At 42.2% G+C, this 20213-nt stretch overlaps 1 protein-coding gene across 1 annotated transcript; it reads left to right on the forward strand.

Moving 5' to 3' along the window:
- The first annotated feature begins 10184 nt into the window (after positions 1-10184).
- tcf15 (transcription factor 15) lies at positions 10185-19286 on the forward strand. The gene is made up of 2 exons (XM_043710816.1): positions 10185-10658; positions 18705-19286. The coding sequence occupies exons 1-2, from the start codon at positions 10197-10199 to the stop codon at positions 18777-18779; spliced, it is 537 nt and encodes a 178-aa protein (XP_043566751.1). The 5' UTR covers positions 10185-10196; the 3' UTR covers positions 18780-19286.
- Positions 19287-20213: the final 927 nt, after the last annotated feature.

Below are 20213 nucleotides of genomic sequence, written 5' to 3' on the forward strand. Positions count from 1 at the left end.
TCATCTGCCACAGTGTCATTTGCCTGGATTCTTTTCACACACTGGGCCCAGTCTTCAATGTCAGGAACAAACAAGGCAAGCTTCCCAAATAACAGCATGATGCCAGAAATGCTGACCCCAATTCAAAGATGACAGTTGCGAGCGAATTTCTTCAGGGGCTTGCTTTTCTCTTGTCACCACTGAAATAACTCCTCAGAGGCCGGTATCCCATCACCAAGACCCCCTTTATTTACATGTGGCGAGTCCTTGGCACTGATCCAGCTCCCTCAGAGTCAGCTCTCAGAGTGAACAGAATCCCTGACACCCTTGTTTATCTTTTTTTTACTTTTTAAATTTTTTTTTCTAGTTCCCTCAGAGGCACCTCTCCGAGTGAGCAGAACCTCTGGCACTCCTGTTTATTTATTGTTTCCTTTTTTTCTCTTTATTTTCCCCCTAACAGCGGGTAGTGCTTATTTTTCCCCAGCACCAATGTCATGTGTATGTAGGTGTCGGACACAGTGAAAAACATCAAGTGGCGCCCTTGTTTATTTCTGTGGTACTGGAAAAGTGCAGCAGGCCAGACAGCATTTTTCCAGCACCACACTTTTCAACTCTGGTCTCCAGTATCTGCAGTCTTCACTTTCTCCTTGTTTATTTCTGTCAGCCAAGTCTTCCTGATTGGACCAGATTAACAGCCCCAATCAGGAATTGCATATTCTTTGAGATCCACCTGGCTGACCTCGTTACAATCATTATACATATCATCAGCAAAAGCTCGTCAATAGCCCACCATCAATACAAATTTCCTTTGAGTGTGACTGACAGATGAAACAGGAGTGTGAGTTTCTTAGTGACAGTGTTAGACAGGCCAAACAGTTTCCATAAGGATGATCAACTTCCATCTGCAGCACGTAGCTGTTGGAGATGTGTGAAGTGATGCATTTTGGGAGGTCAAATGCAAGAGGAAAGTATACAGTGAATAGCAGGACTCTTAGGAGCATTGAAATACAGAGGGATCTTGAGATGCAAGTCCATAGCTCCCTGAAAGTGGCAACACAAGTGGATAAGGTGGTAAAGGCGTCTGCCATGCTTACCTTCATCAGTCAGGGCATTGAGTCTAAAAGTCGGCAAGTCCTTTTGCAACTATATAAGATTTCAGTTATGCAGCAAAAACAGAAATTGCTGGAAAAACTCAGCAGGTCTGGCTGCATCTGTGTAGAGAAAGCAGAGTTAATGTTTCGTGTCGAGTGACACATTTGGAGTATTGTATGTAGTTCTGGTCACCACACTAAGGGAAGGATGTGGAAGCTTTGGAGAGAGTTCAAAAGAAAGACCAAGTTGTTGCCTGGATTGAAGTACATTAGCTTTCAGGAAAGTTTGAACAAACTTGGACTGTTTTTGTTACTGTGTCAGAGGCTGATGGGGTGACCTAATACAAGTATATAAAATGGTGAGAGGTAGAAAATCAGAGCCTTTCTCCCAGGGTGGAAATGTCAGACACTAGGGGGTTTAACCTGAGAGGGGGCAAGTTTAAAGCAGATGTGCGAGGCAAGTTTTCTTGCACAGAGGGTGGTAGGTGCCTTGAACAGACTGATACAATAGCAACATTTAAGAGGCATTTGGACAGACTCATGAACAGGCTGCACTAGAGGCATTTGGGCAGGCACATGAAAAGGCAGCAATAGAGGGATATCGACCTTATGCAGGCAGATGGGATTAGTTTAGAATGGCATCATGGTCAGCACCAATGTGATGAGGTGATGGGCCTGCTCCTGTGCTCTACTGTTCTGTGTTTAATAGCAAAACAAAACTAGGCTACTCCCTCCCTCAAACCTGCTCCACCACACAAATAGGTCATGGCTGCCCTTATCCCACATCCAATCACCAGTCTTAGTTTGTCAATTATCTTGACAAATTTCATCAAACCATTCACATTTGTATTCCGAGATTGAAGACAAAGCTTAACTGTTTCAACCCAAGGCAGAAAAGCCAATCTGGTGAAGACTTAACACTGGGTCAAAGGATGTCAACTGCCACCACCCCAACCCCCGCACCCCGCCTTTGACTGGCCTCCCCTCAGCTATGGCATCCAGGGCTCCTTCAGAACTGAAAGCAGTCCAAGCCTTTGTCCTGGGCCTGACTGGATGCTAAAACATCCTGAAAGACCCAACCAGAAGGAAAAAACAAGCAGGAAGTGGCCTGGACCCCTTTAAATGCACAGCTGCTGTTGTTTATGCATTCTATTGTCTTGGACTTCCACTCAATCACTCCAACACAAGGCCCAGTCATTACTGGCAGCCTTCCAGTATTATTGGGAAAGGGAACCTCAGAAAATCCCTCTCAGCAACTGTGGGGCAAGCTGGATCCTTCAAGGTGGAGCAAGCAGCAAATCCCTTCTCTACATATGGTTGGACCCAGCATTACTGAGAGGGACAGTTTTCCATGACCCTGCAGTCTTGATATTAAGCATGTTCAGATCCATGTTGGCTAATGTTGGTGCTGTTTATATTAGAAGTAGTTTTATCCTACATCTGAACATAAGTAAAATTAATTACAATGAAAATGAGAAGCCCAGAATCTGCTGTGTACAACACTCTTCCGGGAACCTTTATGGCATTTTGAATGAACTCCCTTTCTCTGTTATTCTAACTGACATATTAAGTGGGTTAGCATTGATTTGATTAGATTACTTACAGTGTAGAAACAGGCCCGTTGGCCCAACAAGTCCACACCACCCCGCAACCCACCCAGGCCCATTCCCCTACATTTACCCCTTCACCTAACACTACGGGCAATTTAGCATGGCCAATTCACCTATCCTGCACATCTTTGGACTGTGGGAGGAAACTGGAGCACCCAGAGACACAGGGAGAATGTGCAAACTCCACACAGTCAGTTGCCTGAGGCAGGAATTGAACCCGGGTCTCTGGCGCTGTGAGGCAGCAGTGCTAGCCACTATGCCACCATTGAATTGACACATGATTGGATATAAATTAATTCAGGGTTTATAAAACAACACTGCACAGAGGACACAAAGCATTAACAATTTTAAACACCTAAATGGCCAATGCAATACTTGGCAAAAGTGAGGACAGCAGATGCTGGAAATCAGAGTCTAGATTAGAGTGGTGCTGGAAAAGCACAGCAGGTCAGGCAGTATCCGAGAAGAAGGAAAATCAACATTTTGGGCAAAAGCCCAGCACTTCCTATCCCCTTGACATGGGTTTGGGACTGGAAAACGAAGAAATATAATGTACTTGCTTCAACAACATACCCCATTCCCCCATCCCCAACATCACCACCACAATTGTCACCCCCTTGTCTTTTGGATGATTGAAAATGCAGTCCCATAGTCGCAGGAGCTAATGGTTACCTCACTCAGATAATTATATCATGTTTGAATCTCACTGGGGCTATTGAATCTGATTCCGCCTTCACCTGACACCCTCACCAGTCAAGCATTTACAAGAGGGAGCAACATAATGATCTGGAAATTGCAGTTGCTTGAATGGCAATGTTCAAAGAAGTTAAAAGCATCAAACTCTGTTCCTCTGTCCATTGATGCTGCTTGACTTGCTGAGTACTTCCAGAATATTCAGTTTTTATCACAAGTTGCAGAGGCATAATGAAGCTGAGGATCGGTATGGTGGTTAATGTGACAGCAAGAATTAGGAGGGAGTCCAGGTGGCAGTGTAGAATAGGCTTGGATTTCACATGTGAACACTATGTCTTACTGCCAAGGAGGGTGACAGAATCAGAGACAGTTAATGATTTCAAATAGAGATTAGAAGGAAACAAGCTTTCAGGATGAACGGGCAGAGGGGAAAGTGGATGGAACTGATCAGGTTGATCTGTAAGGAGTTAGCATGGATTTGATCAGTCGAATGGCCTTAGTCCATGCCAAAAGTAGTGGTTGAATCTTTAAGGAAGATCGTATCAAGAAATACCAAGTGAAGCCAATAATCAGCGTTCCTACCTCATCTGATGTAAATTGTTGTGTAAATGGTTATTCTTGCATTTGTCCTGATTAGCGCAAGAGGATTTTTTTTTGGTAAAATGACTATCTACAACAAGATTCAAGTTAATATATTAATGCTAACCTGATCCCGTTTGAAATCCAAAACGAATGATTAAAACAACTAAATCAAACTGATACGAAACAAATGATTATAGGCTGCCTCTCCCCCCTCCTTCAATAAAACTGTTGGGTAAGGTAATGGTTTTTCAAAAAAAAGTAATGCATCTGAAATGGACTCAGGATAAAGACAACAAAAATGTTGTTTAAAAGTGTAACACACTTGCGATAACAAATAAATCGACGGTTGTTTGCAGAGTAAATATTTATCCAAAATTCCACAATTGTTAGAAATAAGGGTGGAGGGAAGAGGAGATTCTTTTTCGATTCGTTTAGTTTGTTCTCCGACGCATTTTAAAATGAATCCACTGCGCAAATAAGAAGGGGCAGCGAATATATTGCCATCCGTCCCTGCCGTGCCCCAGTTTGTAATGAAGACGGGCGCGCCTGGCCTGTTTATGTGGTAGTGCCGGGGGTCCGACAACAGAAACTCGGAGTTCAGAATGCGCACCTGTGGTCTCCTCTCCAGCTCAGCCACGGCGGGGAGGCCGAGAAGCACAACAAGCTGGGAGGTGGTGGGGGAAGTCAGGCTGGGAGGTGGTGGGGGAAGTCAGCGGCCACAACCAGGCCGTAAAACTGCCAGCGGCCACCCCCCTCGCACGCTGCTGGACAGACAAATATTTGTATTGGGTACCCCAAATTTCTCTCGCTGATAAAGAGCGATGAGACACTGTGTTGCATTTTCAGGGCAAGGCAAAATGCGAACATTTGTACAAATATAATGGAAGTTGTGGTATGGAAAGTTTATTTCGTTGCGTTTCAACGTCTTACTGAAGTAAACAAAAACATTTTTCTTCAACCATAAGATTTTAAGGACTTGCTCTCTTGTAGGTTTTAATATTTTATAATATTAAGCTTATTTAAAATAACTTTATAGTCTTAAACTTATACCTAGCTCACGATTACACGCGTCTGTTTTCCTCGCTAAATGGACAATATCATAACAGGAAAGAAATCTCCTTTAAATCTAGCCTGGCAATTCTTCCTGGCTGCTCGAAAGTTTTTGCACAGTCGATTTATTTCAAGAGCTTTACTCTCGAAGGATTGTTTTGTTTGGTAGAATTGTTTAAGGACGTGCTGGAGAAAGCGGGAAAGCATAAAACAATATGCTTAAACTTGCTAAAAACATAACGGAGCCGATTGCTGGGGGGAGAGGGGCGGGGGGAGTCAGTTCCAGATTTAGGCAAGGAAAATGGACAGTGCTTAATCATTTTGTTTTCAAATTTGATCCTGTAGAAATTACATATCAAATTATTATTTTATCAGTTATTTTACACATCTTCCCTTTAAAGGGGAGTGGGATTTATCATTGGCCGTGGTGGTTTTGGAGCTTGCATCCAGCTCCATGCATGGCCGGTTGGAAGTTGCAGGGCTCTGTGGAAATAAACCCAAATCCAGGCGAACTCTTAGAGGCCCCAGCAAAACCCCTGCAAGGCTGCAAGGCTGAAAGTGAAATGAAATTCTCGGTGGAAAACCCATAGGCACACTGGAAGAATGAATTAAAACCTTATTTTCAGATATTGATCCGGAATCCGTGCATTTTCCAGTTAATTTAAGGATTCGTCTTGTTATTATCTAGTCTCAAACTTCACTGCGCGATGCAAACCGAGATTTTAAATTCCCAAGAGATCTGAGAGAAAGCTTGGGCCCAGAGATCTAAGGATTCAGAATTTTTTTAAAAAAAACTCCTTTCTGTTCACTTGTTCCAGATTAAAGTTTGAATTTCGAATTAAGTAACATTCGATCAGAATAAGGTGACATGAACTTCGATACAACACTGTAACTGAAAATGAGGTCAGTGTCTTTATTGACCCGTCAAAACATGATGGGCCAAACGGCCCCGTTCTGTACCGAAAACGTTTGAGTCGATAAACAGTCTGTCACAGCAGCAGTGGAGATTCATAGGCTCCAAAACAGACAGGCTCGAACGGTAGGAGTCCTGAATGTTTCAAAAGTCAGTAAGTGCAAAGATTTGCAATTCCGGCAAACTGGCCATGCTAAACCTGTCCTGTAGTGTCTGGAGATACGTAAGCGAGATGGAATTAGCCATGATAAATGTAGGATTACGGGAATAGGGTCGGGGCTCTTTGGGTGGGGGGGGGGGGTGTGGGGGGGTGGCGGCGATGCAGACTCGATGGGCCGAATGGCCTCTTTCCACACTGTGGGGATTCATACCCGCCGTACAGCACGGAATCAGACCTTTCGGTCCAACTCGTCCATGCCAACCAGATTCCTCACCTAATCTAGTCCCATTTGCCAGCACTTGGCCCACATCCCTCTCAACCCTTCCTATTCATATACCCATCCAGATGCCTTTTAAATGTTGCAATTGTACCAGCCTCCACCGCATCCTCTGGCAGCTCATTCCATGCACGTACCATCCTCTGCATGAAAAGGTTGCCCCTTAGGTCTCTTTTAAATTTTTCCCCTTTCACCCTAAACCTATGCCCTCTAGTTCTGGACTCCTCCACCCCAGGGAAAAGACCTTGTCTATTATCCTTTCCATGCCCCACTTGATAAACAGAGTCATACAAGCATGGAAACAGACCCTTCTGGTGCACGCCCACCATGTTCCCAAACTAAACTGGTCCCAGTTGCCTGCATTTCGCCCATATCCTTTCAAACCTTTCCTGTTCGTGTACATACCCAAATGTCATTTAAACGTTGTAGCTGTACCTGCATCCACCACTTCATCTGCCAGTTCATTCAACACACGAACTACCCTCTGTGTAAATAAAGGTTGCCCTATCATGTCCTTTTTAAATCCTTCCCCTCTCACCTCAAGCCTTTGCCCTCTAGTTTTCGACTCCTCTATCCTAGGGAAAAGACCCTTGCTATTTACCTTATCCATGTCCCTTATGGTTTTATAAATCTCTGTAAGATCACCCTCCATCTTCCTATGCTCTGGTGGAAACATGTTCCAGCTTATTTTATATTTCAAACCGTCCATTCCAGGCAACAATCTGGTAAATCTTTTCTGAAATCTCTCCAGCTTATTAATATCTTCCTATAGCGGATTATGTGACTCTATATAATTCAATTTTCCCACACAATGCTTAACAGGTATGCTACTGAGACACTATTCTGACAGAGTGAGAGTAAACACAGTGCTGGTGAATTTGCAGTTAGATTTGGCTGTGTCTGTATGTGTAAGTGAGTGAGTGAGAGAGAGAGAGAGTGAGTGCTTGCCGATGGACGCTGCTGGGAAAATCTGCATTTACTCTCAATCCCGTGGAATGTAAGGGAAATTGGGGACCAGGGTGTTGAGGAATCGCCAAATTTTTGTTATTAAAAGATATGAAGGGGTGAGGGGTTACGTTGGAGTTAGTGAGGACTGCAGGTGTTGGAAAGTTCGAGGCGATAAAGTGTGAAGCTGGAAAAAGCACAACAGGTCAGGCAGCATCAGAAAGACGACATTTCGGTCAGGACCTTTCATCAGAGGTTAAGTGCCAACACCCTTCTTCCCAGAAGCTCTTGGCAAGGCGATGAGGAACTTTCTTTAATTCCATGTGGAGCGGGTACTCCCACAAGGCATGTGTGTGTGTGTTTGTATGTGTGTGTATGTTGTCTGTGGTGTGTGTGTTGTGTATCTGTGTGTCTGTTGTGTGTGTTGTGTATCTGTGTGTCTGTTGTGTGTTTGTGTGTGTCTGTTGTGTGTTTGTGTGTGTCTGTTGTGTGTCAGTGTGTTGTGTATCTGTGTGTGTCTGTTGTGTGTCTGTTGTGTGTCTGTGTTGTGTATCTGTGTGTCTGTTGTGTGTTTGTGTGTCTGTTGTGTCTGTGTGTTGTGTATCTGTGTGTGTCTGTTGTGTGTCTCTGTGTTGTGTATCTGTGTGTCCGTGTATGTCTGTTTGTGTGTGTGTGTGTTGTGCTGTGTCTGTATGTATGTGCCTTGTGTGAATGGGTTCATACACGCTGAGGGGTGGCGGGGTTTGTACTGCAGGGAGCCGGGTCGCTGCCTCTGACCCACAAGCTCGGGATTCAAGTCCCATTCCGGGACGTCTAAGGAAGGCGAGTCCGTGACTAAACCAGTCACCCTGCAACTCTCTCCGACACACCGCAGTAGCAGGTGTTAGAGCAGGCAAAGAAAAGCAGAACCATCTCTATCCAGAGCTCTCAGTGCACGTTATCTCTGGCGCAGTGGTGGTGCCCCTATCCCTGGACCGGGAGGGCCCGGGTTCAAGTTCCACCTGCTCCAGAGGCGTGTGTCTAAACAGGTTGATTAGAAAAATAGGTTAAATTTAAAAAAAGCACTTTCACACAGCAATTGGACTCCCTCAGTGAGCAGTAAAATACCCACCAGGAGCGAATCTATTTAACAGTGTGTATCTGGTAATGTTTGCTGTATCTAATGGTCCTTATTTGTAAGTGTTTCATTGTGTCATATTTGAGTCGATTGCACCTCTGTCTCTGTATGTATGCATCTGTTAAGGCACTCGTTCTCTGTTGCCTACACAGTTACTTTTTACTGAAATACAAAGGCATAAACCAAACATTAGGAATAACCATTTCTGCCATTCCGTTACGGCAAATTGGTGAAGTCAGCAATTTGGAAGCGGACACACAGCAATCCTGGAGCATTTTGGAATCTCTTCATCCACCAAAGTAAAGGGGGGAAAGTTTAGGGAAGTCAGTTTGAAAGAATCACGCGCATCATCACGGGCAAGTATCTGATGTTTGCATTTTGCTTTCTCCTGGCGTTTCTCATTGTTCCCTCAAGGAAGTGGCGGCTTGGGTCTGGATTGTCGAGAAAAATCAGGTCTAGAGTTGAGCGTCCGCCTGGAGATTCTGCCGCTGTTTCTTCCCCTGTGTAACGCCAGCACTGGTCACAGTGCACTGCAGATATGGCCACTAAAATAGACAGCGCTCGGAAGTTCGCCTCTCTATATATTTTCATTTCACCTCCTGCAAACCAATCTGTCCAGCAGAGAGCCGAACAGAACTCAACCAAAGCACTGGAGAAAAAAAGGTGATTATCGAATGTAATGCTGTGTGTATGAAATGGGGCCGTTAATGAAAGGGTGTCTCAGGGTCCTGGTTTCCATTTTTGTTAGTGGTAGAGGTTTAAAGTGGAATAATTTGTCCTTTAATATGCACGTTGCATTCAAAAAGAATTGGTCCAGGCATACACAGACACACACACACCAGAATTAAAATCATCAATGATCATTAGCTATCACTGAGGTCGGAAATAGAAAATCATTTTGTTTTACCTGCGTTTTGTTTCCTTCTCGGGAACTCTACTTACATCTTAAAACCTCAATATCCTATGAGGGGGACCAGCAGAGCCAGGGAGGACTGAGGAATCTGTTTTCGATAATGTCGGGAGGGCTAAAGAGAGAGAAAAAAAAACACTAGGTAACTCTTGAACGGAAACCCAGCTGCAATATTTAACAGACGCGGGGAGCTGGGGGAATATGCACTTGTAATTAAACCTTGCAGGCTTGGAATGAGAAAGGGCTGGGAAGGAAAGGCCTGCTTTCTGTGCAAGAAACCCCAGCAACTTGAAAAAGGAGAGCGCGAGCGTTAAGTGAAAGGGCAATTTCTGCTTATTCCCGAGCACAAACATTAAAAAAAAACTCAGGTGTTTAACTTTCAAATGAAATAGTCCCGTCCTCCCTTTGGAAAGAGTCGTGAATCACTTCTAATGTACTTTTTTTGAATAATGAAAAATCATTGGTTTTGACAGATAATTGATAAACCCATTGATTGCTCCCACAGGAGGGTCGGGATAAACTGCGCTGGTAATTGGATTCTGCAGGACTTGCGTGTCTCTTCAAGCCCCTCCTCTGGGATATAAAGGGATTTTGGACTTTTATCACAACAGATTTGAATGACAGAAGACCAGGGGGGTTGTGTTCCTGCAGCCTGTGGATCAGGAGGGAGTTACTTTTGTTTTTATTTTCTTTTTGAAGAGTTTGCTCTTGAGTGAGGTCCGCAAAGAGTTCCCATTGAGAAGCCGCGGGGCTATTGAGAGTCAGGAGGGGAGAGTGTTGGGGGCAGGACGGAGAGAGGGTGGAGGGGGTGGGGAGGGGGTGGGGTGGATGTGTGTGGATTGTGTTGGAGGGGGGGTTTGGTGGAATCCATGGCCTTCACCATGCTGAGACCGGTCCGGCATTTTTACCCGGATATTAGCCTTCACTCCGACGATGATGCGAATGAGAGCGAAGGTTCCGATCAGTCCTTGGACTGTTGCGGCAGTTCGGGCAAACGGAGGAGGCTGGCCTGTACCAAGAGCACCATGGTGGTGAAGCACCGGCAAGCGGCTAACGCCAGGGAGAGGGACAGGACTCACAGCGTGAACACAGCTTTCAGCGCCCTCAGGACCCTCATCCCCACCGAACCCGCCGATAGGAAACTCTCCAAAATCGAGACCCTCCGCCTGGCCTCCAGCTACATCTCCCACCTGGGGAACATCCTGCTGGTGGGAGAGGAGTGTGTGGATGGTCAGCCGTGCCTGACCACCGTCTACAGCAGCCAGAATGAGTATGAGGGCTCGCAGCCCAGGTCCATCTGCACCTTCTGTCTGAGCAACCAGAGGAAAGGGGTAGGTAACATTACTCTCGGGGTGAGGAGGGCAGGCAGCTCACGAGATAGAGCTCGTCACTTTGACATTGGGACAACTGCACAGCCCAGACTGAAACACCACAAGGAGGCCATTTGGCCCATCGTGCTTGTGTTGTTTTTATTTCTTTTTGAAACTAGATCAGATTAGATTCCCTACAGTATGGAAACAGGCCCTTCGGCCCAACAAGTCTACACCGACCCTCCGAAGCGTAACCCACCCAGACTCATTCCCCTACATTTACCCCTGACTAATGTACCTAACACTACGGGCAATTTAGCATGGCCAACTCACCTGACCTGCACATCTTTTGGATTGTGGGAGGAAACCGGAGCACCCGGAGGAAACCCGCGCAGACACTAGGAGAATGTGCAAACTCCACAGTGGTCCAATTAATCCCACCCTACTCTTTCCTGAAAAGGTGGTCTGGACTTGATGGGCCAAACGGCCTGTTTCAACTGCAGGGAATCTCATCTTTAATGTAACCTAAGCCCTGCATCCCTCTCCCTCCCTTCCCGTCAAAATGTTCACCAAATTTTAAAACAAAATTTCAGAGACTCTTTGAAAGTTACTTTGAACACAGTTCCACCGCTCGATCAATCAACATGTTCCAAATCGACTCGTTCCATTGAAAACGACATGGATTTGGATTCAGTTACGAGTCACCTTTTAAGCTAAGCCCCCACTTCAGATAGGTTGTGAGTTCTTAATATGTCTCTGGTTGCTATATCAGAGTTCACCTAGAAAGATAATACTTTAAAAGACAGACACAAAATGAAACATTTGTATCTGTTCTTTGTGCTTTTTTTGCTAAAGTATTTCCCATAGTGAGCTTACCTTCAAAGTCAGGAGTGAGGATCCGAGTTAATTACAGTGTTGTTGTAGGAATTTCATTGCTTTAAATGGAGGGCCTTAACAACAGCTTGCATTTATGTCGCACCTTTCACGTAGATACGCATCTTGTTTTATTTCAGAGGTTTAACTATGTTTTTGGTCAAAAAAGGTTTATTCTAACATAAGGAAAAAAATAAGGACTGTAGACGCTGGAGCTCAGAGTCGAGAGTGTGGTGCTGGAAAAGCACAGCAGGTCTGGCAGCATCAGAGGAGCAGGAGAGTCGACGTTTCGGGCAGAAGCCCATCATCAGGAATGAGGCTTGTGGAGCAAGGGGGCTGAGAGATAACCCCCTCCCGCCCACAAGCCTCATTCTTGATCAAGGGCTTATGCCCGAAACGTCGATTCTCCTGCTCTTCAGATGCTGCCTGACCTGCTGTGCTTTTCCAGCACCACACTATTGGACTCTTATTCCAACATCAGATCTATTGTGTTAATTGTTGCATTTCCCAGTCCAACACCATGACTTTAAAATTCCCTTAACTGTGTTCATCCATTGAGCCCCCTCTTGCCTCATACTACATTTATGTAACGTTCTCCACCCTTACACTCCAAAAACGCTATGTTCGCTCATCTTTAGTTTCCCTGATCCCTTTCACTTTCGCATTGATGTTGTAGCCTCAGCCTCGGACCCTAAACAACATTGTCTCTCATTTTGTTATCCTCTTTAAGAACCCCACACCCCACAGATTACACTCTGATGATCTAATTTACATCAGCGCCAATTTTAAAATTTATAACTGAAGCATCTTGTGATATCTTCCTGTTTTAAATATATGACAAATAAATTAAAAGGACTGAATTTATACAGCGCATTTCATAACTAAAATGAACCTCAAATTGCTGTATAACTAATGAAATATTTCTGAAGCCTGGTCACTGCAGTGATGTACGTGGTGCAACAATGGGGTTGTGCACAGTCTACTGAAATATGATAATAAGAGATAATTTGTTTCAGAGCTGTGTTGATTGAAGCATAGATACTGACTAATGGATAACTGTCCTCTTCAAAATAGCATCACGGGATCTTATACATCCCCCTGGGCAGGGCCTTCATTTAATGCCTCATCCAAAAATTGGTACCTCCAAAATGATGGCCCAGCCTTAGTGTTAGATTAGATTAGATTCCCTACAATGTGGAAACAGGCCCTTTGGCCCAACCAGTCCACATCGACCTTCTGAAGAGTAACCCACCCAGACCCATTTCCCTCTGACTAATGCTCCTAATACTACGGGCAATTTAACATGGCCAGGTTGTCATGCAGCCTCAATTTTTGGGCCCAAGACTCGGACCGGGGCTTGCAACTTAGAAATGAGACTGCGACCAGCTATGGGACAATTGATATATAGGTAATTGCTACATCTGCTGCTGAAATGCAGGGTTATGTATTAATATTTAATATTAATTTTGGAGTAAGTTCTTTTATTTTGTTTTACTCTTGCTTTGAAATTATTTCCGCATGTTTTGTTGAATGACCTCCAAATGTATTATCTTAAATTTTTGGGAATAAGTGGCTGACTCTTGATTAAATGTTCAGAATCTTCAATTGGACTTGACCATTTAAATGGGGAGAAAGTGAGGACTGCTGCTGAGTCCATAGTAACATTTTGTAGTAAGATCATTGGCTGAATCTGAGTTTTAAAACCACAGCCTGTTATTTTAGACAGCTTAAGAATACATATTCCAAAACTCACAGAAATATTTCTTGCAACTATTTGTCAAATAACCCTTTCCAAAATAGGAAGTCAAACGTGGTGGCTTTTGCAGCTGATAGAAATCATATGCAGTGCAAGCCATCAAGCTCAAATTGACTTCAGAAATAACAATCTCCCGTTTTATAACTTTAAACGCTTTTACCATCATTTACAATAGATTTCAGCAAGAGATTTGTTGGTATCACCAATAATTAAATGTAAGTAGTAATTTATTTTCAACAATCAATTACCAGTAATGGTGACTGTTACAAGTAAGTAATATTTACTTTCATTTATACGATTGCTTCTCCTTAATATGTTGTAAGTGACCATTCAAAGGCTCAGAAATAGAGATAGATTCGTTCTTAAATCCTCAAACTGTTTTTAAATTCATTAAATGAATTGATTTTGAAGTTAATGTGTCCTTGAATGTCTTACCAGGCTAGTCTATCACTTTTTTCACAACATAAAGAAATATAAATTACAAATTCTACAGATTTATATAAAAGTGAAACAATGTAACTTATGCCAAAAGAGTTGACTTTTCTGATTTTTGTACTCTAGTGTTTATTCTTTTAAAAAAAACTAAACTTTGTTTCTTGCAATTCTCCAGCAAATCATCTCATGAAATTGTTTTAGTGAAGTATAGAGGCAGAGAAAATGTTAATTCATCACAGCATACTAATGACAACTTTAAAATATATATTTATCTTTGAGGATTTTGTTAATGGCATTTTAGGCCCCAGAGACATTGCTGTACAGACACAATACTGTTTGTGGGTCAATCCCTAATTGTAGACATAATAGACCAATGTCGTCCACCTGTTCAACAGGAAAACCACTACATAAACACCAGAAATAGTTCCATTCAGTACAAATATAACATGTCAAGGAAAATGTGTTTGTGTGGAGGACATTAGCGAGCAACTTTGGGGAGAGATACAGAACAGATCATGATGTTGTACCTTTATTTCGAAGCAATATAATCAGACTTAACCATTGTTACAGTGGTTTTTGACTCAACACTGTAGGAAAGTATTGTAACATTGTGTAAAATAATAATTAGTTTAGAAATGAGAGAAAATCAACTTCAAGCATATTTATCTTGTTACATTGAAATTCACGAAACATGATCCCATCTAACCAATACTCATTTAACTCAGAATACATTTCGCAAAGTTACAATTATCGTATCACTGATTTTAAATCTGAATCACATTGGAACTATGCCCAACAAAATTGACAGGTTTTCCAGTCCATTTTGAGATAATTTTCAGAGTGTCATGTGTTAATAATATCATCATCCAATGGTAAGTTGCCTGTGAGACATGCTTCAGAAATTTATGCAGGGTCAATAAGACTGCTTAGCCAACCAATCCTAGTTTAGAGTCAAGAGTGTGGTGCTGGAAAAGCACAGCAGGTCAGGCAGCTTCCGAACAGCAGGAGAATCCTCATTTCGGGCTTAAGCCCTTCAGCGGGAAAGTCCTAGTTTTGAGTTTGTTTGGTATGTAAATAGCAGTCTGAATATTTTTAGAGATTTAATGTTCTTGAAGACCATTAAAAGTTCATTAAAACATTGAAGCTAAGTGTATATAAACTGCATAAATGATGAATGTGGCACTGTTGGATAGCAATCACAATGTTTTAGAAAGCTGTTCATGAAAAAGAATGGGGGCAAGGTGATAAAGTAATGATGTGGAGGTGCTGATGTTGGACTGGGGTGGACAAAGTTAAAAATCACACAACACCAGGTTATAGTCCAATATGTTTATTTGAAAGTACAATACAAGCTTTCAGAGCACTTCTTATTTATAAGGTAGCTAGTAAAGCAGCTCATTGTGCATTTACATTTAAGTTTACTAGAAGAGAATGAAGAACAAAACATACACACCAAGTGGAAACTTGACACATCCCAAAGGAAAATAGGAATGTTTGAAGGCAAATTCATCTCAATGCCTGCACCCCTATCCTCTCTTTTTATTCAGTGGGTGAGAACATATAGGATGAGATAAAGTCAGATTTCCTGCTTCCATGTGGACTATGGATATCAATAAACTGGAGAGAAAATAGCAACTACAGTGTGTCAAATAAAAACAACGAAAGTAGTTGTAAAGTGTGGTGACAATGGAATGAACTTGAGCTCAGTTTTTGTCTCTTCCTCGACAATGAGTGGAGCAATTAGCAAAGGCGTCCACCAGTCACTTCCATATAAGGTTATTCATGAACAATGATGTCAAAATCACCAAATCAATAGGATTGATTAGACCCAGAAGATGTTCACATTTGGAAATAGAACAAATAAATTAGTAATCAAAAATTTAAAATGTTTAAATTAAAATTGCAGAGTAAGAGTAAAATACAAATTAAATGTTTATTTAAAAGAAGTTTCATCTCTGTGTTGAACAAGTGCTGATAAAGTCAGTGATAAATAGATACCTAACAGTGATTAATAACATTCTATAACATATTTGAATATTGTGACTTATAGACATTTATAATGTCTATACATCTGTAAATGTCCACAAATCTACCATAGCCAGTGAAATTGTCAGAAACTGACAGTATAGGCATATGATTCTGTATGACTCTGTGATTGTGAGATAGGGTCATCATCTGTTGGAGATATGAATATTTTGATAAATCTGATTGGTTATACAGTCTAACTAGCAATCCTTCATTATCAGATATGTCATGAAGAATGCTGTATCATTTTTAATGTATACAGAAGTGAAATATTTCAGATGCTGTGAATCTGAAATAAAATCAAAATGTTGAACATGCTCAGCAGATGAATCATTGACATGAACAACGTTTTTCAGAATTTAGAGCGTGGGTCTTTTTAATCAACCTGTTCAGTTATTATTTAGAACAAGTGGCATTTGAACAAGACTGTTTAAAGAATGATTCCATGGATGAGGAATTTCAGTTAGAGGGATAGACTGAAGAAGTTAGGGCTCTTCTTTTTGGAGAGAAGAAAGCTAAGAGGAGATCTGATTGAAGTTTCCAAAATTATGAGTGGGCCTGGAAACATAGTGTTGCCTGGAAATGTGATTGAGGCTGGTTCAGCTGAGGCATTCAAGAGAGCATTGGATGTTTTGGATAGAAATAATGTGCAAGGTATAGGGGGGATAAAAAACAGGAAACCAGCACTTTTGGTTGTTTTTTTAACAAGCCAGTGCAGGGATGATGGGCCAACTGGCCTACTGCACCATAACAATTCTGTAATTCTAAACCCGGGCATTCTGCCCCTTACAGGGAAATACCAAAACTGTACCACAGGATCCTTGGAACTTTGAACAGATATTTCACACCTCCTTAATGTTGCAAAGCTGGTTAAATGCTGTGTTCAAGTCCCAGATGATTACTTGTTTCCACCCCACCCCCAAAATAAATTATTGAACACGTTAAAGTTTTTATTTTAACTTGCAGACTCTATATAATCAATGGCAGGAAAAATTGTTAACCATAAATTTGAAATATCAAACTTGATGGGATTTTTCCAGCATTTGCAAACCCAGCAAAATTGTACTTCATGTTCATGGCGCCACCTGAACTGTTAAATTCAATTACACACATTGTAGCTCTTTCCCATAGTTTTTACACATGTGCTGTTTGTTTTAATACCAGTGGAAGAACATTTTCCATGTTGCCTATCTACATAGGGAAGGCTCCCCAAGAGGATCATCACTTTAAAGCTTATTTTATTTTAAAAACTAATTTATTTTTGTAATTCACAACATTATAAATGTGCCCATGGAAACAGACTTTTTTTTTTAAAAAAAATATTGTTTTGTCCTGCTCTGGGTTATATCATTGACTTTCATTTTAAACTAATCTATAAAAAAAACTCCCCTCCTTTGAAGAGTAAACTCTGGATGGGCAGAGTGGCCACTTTGTCAGTATGCAATGTTATTGTAACAGCTCAGCCCTGTCAGAGTCATAGAGATCTGCAACACAGAAAAAAAAAAACTCCATTTGGCCTATCACTTACGTGTTGGTCAAAAAACAACCACTAACCATTCCAATCCCATTTTGGAGCACTTTGCTCATTGCCTTGTATGCCTTGGTATCAGAAGTGCACATTGAAATGTTATGAGGGTTACTGCCTCTTCCATCCTCACATACAGTAAGGTCCAGATCCCCATTGCACTCTGGGTGAAAACATTTTTCCTTAAATTCCTTCTAAACCTCCTGTGTCTCAATGCACCAACATTTAACCTGGTTTGTGAGTGGGCCAACACTTAACCCACTTGGATATTTTTATTTTGTGAATTAAATTCAAATTACCTCATTTCTCTTAGGAAATTATTTAAAATCACAAGAATGCATTTTCTAGGTTCCAATGTTTTCCATAGATTTCACTTTTCCTCTGTCCCTGAAAAACTGCCTTCAGAAATGGGTCGCTCCCAGTTACAAGGGTAACAAAACAGAATTGGGGAAGCTGGAAATCTCGAACAAAAACAGAAAGTGCTGGAGAAACTCAGCCGGTCTGGCAGCATCTGTGCAGAGAGAGAGCTGAGTTAACGTTTGGAGTTCAGTCTTCTTCAGAAACAGAACTCGAAACGCCAACTCTGTCTCCGCACAGATGCAGCCAGAGCTGCTGAGTTTCTGCAACACCTTTTGTTACAAACATGCCAACACACACTGGCAACGTTATGTGTGCCTGTGAATCATTGAGGTGGCGATGGGGAGTGGGTTTGGGGTTAGGGAGACATGGGGAGGGAGGGAACCTTTCAGGAAGCCCAGTGTGTGTTTCCTTTAACTGACCCCCGTGTAGAACAAACAATAATGTGGAGTGTATCACGTTACACATTGGTTACAGTTCTACTGTTACTGACGGCGTGTCATTAATATGATACCTGATCACCTCTGGAGTGGACTTCGTTCTGACTTTAAATAGAGTCAGGCGTAACCCTTAAGTGGAAACATAAATATACTTTTTAAATCAAAATAATCTGAAAAATAATGTAATTTTCAAATTAAGTTTTTTTTATATTGAAAATGGTTAAATCACACAATACCAGATTATAGTCCAACGGGTTTATTTGGAAGCACTGTTGGACCTGTTGGACTATAACCTGGTGTTGTGTGATTTTTAATTTTGTCCACCCAGTCCAACACCGGCTCCTCCACACCATGGCAATATCGAAAATGTTGTGGAAGTTTTATAAAATTACGAGGTTTGGGATGAGTTCTCTAATGCATATATTATCCATTTATCATTCCGTATATGTTAACGAAAAATTCGTGAAACTAACCAAACCATTTGATACATTTTATACCGCGACTTAAAAAGGATATAGATTTGTTAAAGCGACATTATGAAATTAACCCTGAAATTGTTCATTCAACTTTCGAACGCGTGAGCTACCCGGTACTGTAGATATTTCGTTTGTTAGTTCGTGTTCACTGAGGGTGCTCGGTTTGTTTCTGTCTTGCAGGTTAAGGAGAAGGATGGGAAGAGCGGGTATTCGAAGCTCAGGGCACCGGGCACCTTGCGGATGCAGCGCCAGTGAGAGAGACAGCGGCTGAGAGAGTGAGGGAGATTTTCACCCAGTCTGCGGACCAGGCTGCAAGCTGAAGGGGAGGTGACAAACAGGGACTTGGCAGCAAACACAAGACACGACGGTAAACCTTCTGCTCGGTGTATGGACACAGCCTGGGACACCCTGTGCTCCCCACAAACCCCCGCCCCGGCCTTCGTTCGCACTTCGAAAAACCTCGAACCACAAACTTTTAGTTTTTTGGAATTAAACGCTCCAATCTTGCTACACTCCACAGACTATACAGAGTGAGAAGCTAGTGTTCAAGGCGTTACAGAGAGAGAGAGACAGAGTGTGACACTTTATGCTGAAGTCTATCTCCATTTGGGGAGATCTGGCCTTTTCTAAGTTGTTATGTTGTTATATCTGCTGTAATTTTTTTTAAAAAAAAACTAACCAAAATGTGAAAAATAAAGGAGAAATAAGTTCTGTATCGGGCTATGCTGTGCACGTACTTTAAGAATAGCTTTAATAAATAACTGTTATGGAAGCATGAAGAAAGAGCTTGAAAAGATAGATCTTGCATTTACATAGCGCCTGTCACTACTCACGAATGTCTCAAAGTAAGCCATCTTCCCAGTGTCGTCACTGTTGCCGTTATGAAAACGTGGCGGCCGATTTGAGTACAGCAAGATCCGCAAATGGAGAAACTCAGCAGGTCTGGCAATTTCTGTAGAGAGAGAAACAGAGTTAACTTCTGAAAGAAGGGTCGCTAGATTCCAAACGTTAATTCTGTTTCTTTCTCCACAGATGCTGCCAGACCTGCTGAGTTTCTCCAGCAATTTTGTTTTTGTGTCACATTTCCAGCATCCCCAGTTCAGTGTTTAATATTATGCTGGGGTCCTCTGTTTTCTTCCTGATTTGCTTGCGGGCTAAATAATAATGTAGGGACTGGGCTGGGGAAACTCCCCTGCCCTTCTTCCCAAGAGAATTGCTGGATTGTTTTCACATGCACCTGAGCAGCAGATGGGACTCTGACATCTAGTCCAAAAAGGACACCTTCGACAGTGTTTATTGCGTCCATGCATATGGTATACACTTAGAGTCATGGTCATACAGCACAGAAATAGACCCTTCGGCCCAACTAGTCCATGCTGACCATAGTCCCAAAATAAACTTGCCCATATCCCTCCAAACATCCTATTCATGTACTTATCCAATGTCTTTCAAATGCTGTAACTATACCCACATCCATTACTTCCTTTGGAAGGTCATTACACTCACAGACTAGTCTCTGTATAAGACAAAAGCCTCTCACGTCTTTTTAAAGTCTTTCTCCTCTCACCTTAAAAATATATCCTCTAGTCTTGAATTCCCCCAGCCTAGGGAAAAGACACCTGCCATTCACCTTATCTACACCTCCTCATTATTTTGTAAAGGCCACCTCTCAATCTCCTATGCCCCACT

The sequence above is a fragment of the Chiloscyllium plagiosum genome, chromosome 20 (genome assembly GCF_004010195.1).
Source record: "Chiloscyllium plagiosum isolate BGI_BamShark_2017 chromosome 20, ASM401019v2, whole genome shotgun sequence".
NCBI classification, from domain to species: domain Eukaryota; kingdom Metazoa; phylum Chordata; class Chondrichthyes; order Orectolobiformes; family Hemiscylliidae; genus Chiloscyllium; species Chiloscyllium plagiosum.